At 70.0% G+C, this 6,661-nt stretch overlaps 1 protein-coding gene across 1 annotated transcript; it reads left to right on the top strand.

Moving 5' to 3' along the window:
- Positions 1–847: 847 nt before the first annotated feature.
- LOC113962953 (FTS and Hook-interacting protein-like) lies at positions 848–6,393 on the top strand (the record flags this gene model as incomplete). The annotated part of the gene is made up of 11 exons (XM_027673748.1): positions 848–1,154; positions 1,235–1,477; positions 1,894–2,280; positions 2,860–3,018; positions 3,101–3,187; positions 3,311–3,478; positions 3,863–3,942; positions 4,154–4,326; positions 4,776–5,729; positions 5,802–5,980; positions 6,200–6,393. Coding segments are annotated over exons 1-11 (2,762 nt in total), but the record flags the coding sequence as incomplete, so codon positions are not given.
- Positions 6,394–6,661: the final 268 nt, after the last annotated feature.

The raw sequence follows: 6,661 nt of genomic DNA, 5'->3' as shown, positions 1-6,661 counted from the left end.
CAGTGGGAGCTGCTGGGTCAGGGTATGGGGGCATTGGTGCCAGGATGAGGCTGGTGGCAGCAGCCAGTGTCCCTGTCCCACCGGCATGGCTCTGGCTGTGTGCCAGGATGTCCCTGGTGTGCCACGTTGTGGCCTTTGGCTCCGTGTCGGTGCTGTGGCCGTGCAGGGCTGTGGTGCCGGGCCCCGGGCTGGCACTGCCCCGGCATTCGGCAGGTCTAACTTTAGCAGCCACATGAGCCCTGGTGCGTGGGTGGGACACGGGACACCGGCTGTGCCGGTATAAATAGCCTGCTCTGCCGGTGCTGTGTCCCACTGCCCTGGCTCTGGTCACTTCCCTTTCCTGCTCCTGCGCTTTGGGGTGTCTTTAAGGCTTCACTTCCCTCAGCCCTGCGCGGGGGCTGCGACGCTGGCTCTCGGTGCCACTGCTCTCCCCACGTGCTGCTGGGGGGCTCCTGGTGTCTCAATGTCCCCAGGCTCCCCGGGGGCCACTCGGTGCCTGGTCCTGTGCCTGTGGTGGCGGTGCTGGGGCACGGGGCCCTATAAATATCCCTGGCAGCACCATCGTGCCGCGCCGGCTGTGGGTGATGCTGCCCGGGGGTGGGAGCTGTCCCTCTGTCCCAGCTGTCCCGGTGGGTGCTGGGTGCTCCCCTCACCCACGCTGGGCCGGTTCCCGGTTCAAAGTCCGGCGCTGGGTGTGAGCTGAGCTGGAATCCAGAGTTTTCCGGCCACCGCTGCTCCGGCGCACTCGCCCTCCCTGCCCTGGCCCAGCTCCCGGCACTCCAGCTTGCCTGCCTTCCTTCCCTCCTGCCTTCCCCCCTCCCTCCCTCCCTGTTGCTGGGTGCAGAGCCGGGCCGGGGGCCCCTGACCTCCCCTGTCCCTGCAGCCACTGGCAGCAGCATGGAGAGAGGACCCCGGCGTCCCGCCCGCTCGCCCGTGCCCCCCCGGCGGTGCCAGGCCTCAGCCGGAGCAGTCGGGGCCCGCTGGCGCTGCCCGTGACCGCCGTGCCCCGCGCGCCGATGGAGAGGATGAGCTGGCTGAGCAAGCTGACGCCGCGGGCGGGCGGGCAGCGAGCCCCCCGCAGTGCCAGCCTGCAGCCCCCCGTCACCGCCGACCCCGAGACCTGCCTCATGGTCTTCAAGAACCACTGGGCACAGGTGAGCGGGGCGCAGGGGCGGCGGGGACCCCCCCATCTCCCAGCCCCTGGCACCCAGCGCCGTGTGCCCCCCTCCCACAGGTGCTGCGGATCCTGGAGCGGCGCGGGACCAAACCGGCCCCCGACGACCTCAGCGCCGTCCGCAACAACACCTACCAGATGCTGAACCTGCTGGCCGAGGACCGGCCCCGGGGGGACGGGGACAGGCCCCAGGGGGATGGGGACGTGGCCTGCGGGCCCATCCTGGAGTTCGTGGCTGCTGAGAACCTGTTGGAGCAGCTCCTGTGCTGGCACCTGCAGGGAGACTTCACCGAGGAGAGGAAGGTCCATGATGGGGGGTGGAGGGGGCTGGGGGGGGTCTGTGGGAGTGGGGGGCCTGTGGGGCGTCGGGACAGGCTGGATTCAAGGGATGAGGGTGGTGGGGTGAGGGTCGGCCAGGCCAAGGGCCGGGTGCTGCACCTGGGGAGGTTCGGGTTGGATTTAGGTTGTGACTAGATGGGCTTTAAGGTCACTTCCAATGCACAGCGTCCTATTGTTCTGTGATACTGGGGAAAATTCCTCCTGGAGAGGGCTGTTCAGCCCTGTCACGGGTGGCCTAGGGCAGGGCTGGAGTCCCCATTCCCGGGGGGATCTCACAGCTGTCTGGCTGTGACACTCGGGGATGGGGCTCAGTGCTGGGGGAGCAGATGGACCCGGGAGTGTCGGTGCCTCTCCCACCCCGTCCGTGTCCCCGTTCCCAGGTGGAGCAGCTGAAGCTGTACGAGATGCTGATCAGCCAGGCCCGGCAGCCCCTGCTGCGGCACAAGGCGGTGCTGACGCCGCTGCTGCGCCTGCTCAGCGTGTGTGCCGAGCCCGCCTCGGCCCCGCTCGAGAACAGCCTGGTGCTGCTGCTCAACCAGCTCTGCGTCTCCGTGGCCCGCGAGCCGGCCATCCTGGAGCTCTTCTTCCACAGCCACACGGACCAGGGCCCCGCCAACCTCATTATCTTCTCGCTCCTCATCCCCTTCATCCACCACGAGGGCGCGCGGGGCCAGCAGGCGCGCGACGCGCTGCTGCTCATCATGGCCATGTCGGCCAGCAACCGCGCCGTGGCACAGTCCATCACCGACAACTCCTACTTCTGCCCGGTACGGACCGGCCAGCGGGGCCTCCCCTGCCTGGGGCAGGGCTGGGACGTGGTTGGGTCGGGCCGCTGGGGCTGGAGCCGTGGGCAGGCCTGGAGGGAGGAGCGCTGCCCTGGATGGGGGCGTGGGGATGGGAAGGGTCTGCAGGTGATGGGGGTCTGGAGACCGTGTGGGGCTTGGAGGCGATGGAGAGTTTGGGAGTGATGGAAGGCTTTGAGATAGAGGGCTTGGGGCTGATGGGGGGCCTGGGAATGATGGGGAACTCGGAGATGGCAAGGGACCTGGGGGTGATGGAGGGTCTGCAAGTGATGGGCTTGGAGGTGACGGGGGGCCTGGGGATGGAGTGCTTGGGAATGATGGAGGGGCTTGGAGATGATGGGGGGCTCAGTGTTGCTCTGGGGACAAGGGGGCCGGTCCCTGGGGCCAGAGTGGGACACTGGGCCCAGCCCAGCTGCCCTGGCTGAAGCCGGGCTGGAGGGGGGCAGGTTCCTGTGGGATTGGGGTTCCGAGGAGGCTGGTCAGGTCCAGTGGCCGGAGGTCCGAGGGGCTGTGGGGCAGCTGAGTACCCAGGTGTGTCCCCAGGTGCTGGCCACGGGCCTGAGCGCCCTGTACTCCTCCCTGCCCCGCAAGATCGAGGTGCGGGGGGACGACTGGCACTTCCTGCGCCGCGAGGACTGGATCGGCGTCTCCTCCCTCGTCCTCTTCATGAACTCGCTCGAGTTCTGCAACGCTGTCATCCAGGTGGGGCCGGGGGGCTGTGAGGGGCTGTGGGGGAGCTCCCAGCGCTGTAGGGGGCTGCCTGACCCTCCCTGTGGCCCCACAGGTCGCCCACCCGCTGGTGCAGAAGCAGCTGGTGGATTACGTCCACAACGGGTTCCTCGTGCCTGTGATGGGGCCGGCGCTGCACAAGGTGAGGGACCCCCAGGAGCTGGCACAGGGTGTGGGTCTGCTGCCCATACCCCTGCCCGTGTGGGTGGGCAGGGCCACACAGTGCCCGTGCTGTGGTGCCCGGTCCCACGTGCCCATCCCACAGACCTCGGTGGAGGAGATGATTGCCAGCACGGCGTACCTGGACCTGTTCCTGCGCAGCGTCAGCGAGACGGCGCTGCTGAAAACCTTCCTGCGCTTCGTGCTGCTGCACCGGCACGACAACGCCACCATCCTGGACACGCTGGTGGGACGCATCAACAGCAACTCCCGGGTGAGCCCCGTGGCCCCTCAGCACCCCCATCCCATCCCAATCCCATCCCCATCCCATCCCCATCCCATCCTGGACACACTGGTGGGCCGCATCAACAGCAACTCCTGCGTGAGCCCCCCATGGCCCCCCAAGATCCCGTTCCCCATCCCCAACATACCCCAACTGGGACACGCTGGTGGGCTGCACCAGCAAGTCCCAGGTGAGCCCCTGCGGCCCCCATGGCTCCCCATCGTGCCTGTCCTCGTCCCGTTTACATTCCATCCCCATTGCATGCTTTCCCCATTTCCATTCCATCCCCAACATCCCTCTCCCCAACATCCTCATCCCGTTCCCATCCCCAGCCCCCCCGCCCCCCTGCCCCCCTGATGCCTGTGCTGTCCCCAGCTGTGCATGGTGTCCCTGAGCCTGTTCCGGACCCTGCTCAGCCTCAACTGCGAGGACGTGATGCTGCAGCTGGTGCTCAGGTAACGGGGACCGGAGGGGCTCGGGGGGCTCACTTGCTGCCACCCCATTCCAGGGGCTTCTCTGGGACGGGACCCGGGGCTTTGCTCCCAGCTGCACACGTGGGTGTGGGGCAGCCACGTTGTTGCCTGGCTGTGAAGGGGCTGGGGTCCAGTGGGGTGCCCCCGTCCCAGTGTCCACCCCTGCAGCCCCTCCGTGCCCCCCTGCCCCCAGGTACCTGCTGCCCTGCAGCCACGTGATGCTGAGCCAGAAGCGGGCGGTGCGGGACCTGGACATCTACGGGAAGACGGCGGCCAAGTTCCTGTCGCTCATCCCACGCTGCTGCCGCCCCGAGAGCCCCCCACCGCCCCCCGACCGGGACGAGGAGCCCCCCTCCCGGGCCAGGGGTATGGCACCGCAGCCCCTCACACCCCCCCCGCAACCTGGCTTGATGCTGAACCCCCTCCCAGGCTTTCCGTGGCCCCTCAGGCCCTGTCTCGTCCCAGGACTGAGCCCCCTGTGCCATCCCTGTGGCCCCTCAGACCCTGTTCCCATTCCGTCCTGGCACTGGGCTCTCTTGCTGTCCCCACGGCCCCTGGACCCCCTTTCTGTCCTAGTGCTGAGTGCTCCTCTGCCATCCCTACAGCCCCTGGGACCCCATCCCCACCCTAGCTCAGAGCTGAGCCCATCCCCGTGGCCCCTCAGATCCCCTCCCTGTCCCAGCATTAAACCCCTTCCCGCCGTTCCTGTGGCCCCCCAAACCCCATCCCCAGCTTGGTGCTGACCCCCGTGTCATCCCCACAGCCCCTCAAACCCTTCCCCCCCAGCTGGGTGCTGACCCCCGTTCCCCCCGCAGCCCACGGCAGCCCCGGTGCAGACGCCCCCCCGGCCCCGAAGCCCTCCACGCCGTCCCGCCTCTCCTTCTTCATGCGCCAGGCGAGCGCGGCCCCCCCCGAGGCGGCCGCCCCCCGCTCCCCCGGGCCCCCCGCGGGCAGCCCCCCCTGTGCCGGCCCCCGGGACGAGGTGGCGGAGCTGGACAGGAACTACCTGGAATACCTGCGGGACGCGCGGCGCAGCATCGACCGCTGCGCCTGGGCCTGCCGCGTCTGGTCGGCCCCCTACGACGGCGAGGACCCCCGCGCCCCCGGCCCCCCGCCCGACCCCGACAGCCCCCCGGCGCGGCCCCCGGGGCCCCCCACCCCGCGGACTAAGAAGCGGGGGCTGCCCGAGGAGGGGGCGCGAGAGGCGCCGGGGGGGTCCCTCGGGGGGGACGAGCCCGGCGTGGGGGGGTCCGGCCCCGACCCCCGGGAGGGGGGGACGCTGGTGAACGGGGCGCACGCGGCGGCCGAGCCGGGGCGGCCCGAGGGGGACGTGGTGGTGAAGAAGGTCCGTCGGAGCCCCCAGGGCGAGGGGGAGGGCAATGGGGGGGCGCCGAACGGGGCCCCCCAGGCGCAGCCCCCCGGCTGGGAGCCGCTGCCGTCCGTGGACTCGCTGCTGGAGGAGCTGCTGGCCCGTGCCCCCGCCGAGCCTCCCGGCGCCGGCGTCTCCATCGAGGCCTTCACCGAGGAGCTGCGCGAGATCGAGGCCGAGATGCGGAACGGGGGCGTGGGGGGGCCTCTGGCCGCCCCCCCGGAGCCCCCCGAGCCGCCCCTGTCCCGCGAGGAGGAGGAGGCCTTCGCCAGCTTCGCCGCTCTGCCCGAGGCAGACGCGGGCGCCGGGCGGGCGCCGTCGCGGCCCCCGGACCCCCTGGCGCAGGTGGTGGCCAGCCCGCCGCGGGCGGTGGGGCCGCCCCCCAGCCAGCCCTTCACAGGTGGGCATGTGGGGATGGGGTGGGGGTCCTGGCTGCTGGCGGGGCCCTTCCTGACCCCCCCCGTGCCCCCAGGTCCCTTCGTGTCGGTGCTTTTCGGGAAGCTGGAGAACATGCCCCACAACTCGCTCTACGTCAACTTCCTGCTGACGGGGCTGGTGGCCCAGCTGGCCTGCTACCCCCAGCCCCTGCTCCGCTCCTTCCTGCTCAACACCAACATGGTCTTCCAGCCCAGTGTGAAGTCCTTGCTCCAGGTATGGCTCCCTGGGACCGTCTGCCCTCATGGAGTCACGGGAAAGGGTTGGAAAGGCCCCCAAGACTGTTGAGTTCCCCCAGTGATGCCTGGCCCACCACTGCCCCGTGTCCCCAAGTGCCACGGGAACATGGCTGTTATTGTGCTGTGGGGACAGGGACTCTCCCGTGCCCCTGGGCCCCCTCTTCCTTTGGGACACCTCCATCCTGTGGTCCTGCAGGTGCTGGGCTCGGTGAAGAACAAGATCGAGAGCTTCGCCGCCAGCCAGGAGGATTTCCCAGCGCTGCTCTTCAAGGCCAAGAAGTACCTGATCGCCCGGGGACGGCTGGACTGGGCCGAGGGGCCTGGGGCCACCCCTGCCCTGCGGCGCCCCGACACCCTGGGTGAGGGCATGGCCTCGGCAGGGACGGGAGGGTAGGGGGGGCTGGGGGCTGTGTGGAACCAGCAGGGGCTGTGCAGGGAGTTGGGGCTGTGGGGTGGGCTGGGGGCAGGGCTGGGTCCTGGGGACTGCGTGCTGTGCTGTACAAGGGGGCTGGGGGCTGCCCTGTGCATTGCCCAGGGGCTGGGGGCTGCACTGAGGGCTGGGGGCTGCCCTGTGCATTGCCCAGGGGCTGGGGGCTGCGTAGTGTGTTGTGCAGAGCACTGGAGTCTGCACCGGGGGGCTGTGGGCTGGTGGGGGGGG

Source organism: Neopelma chrysocephalum, unplaced genomic scaffold (assembly GCF_003984885.1).
Source record: "Neopelma chrysocephalum unplaced genomic scaffold, ASM398488v2 Primary Assembly neopelma1_186358, whole genome shotgun sequence".
Classification (NCBI taxonomy): domain Eukaryota; kingdom Metazoa; phylum Chordata; class Aves; order Passeriformes; family Pipridae; genus Neopelma; species Neopelma chrysocephalum.
The sequence above is the reverse complement of the archived record's forward strand: the minus strand, read 5'-3'. Positions and strand labels throughout refer to the sequence as shown.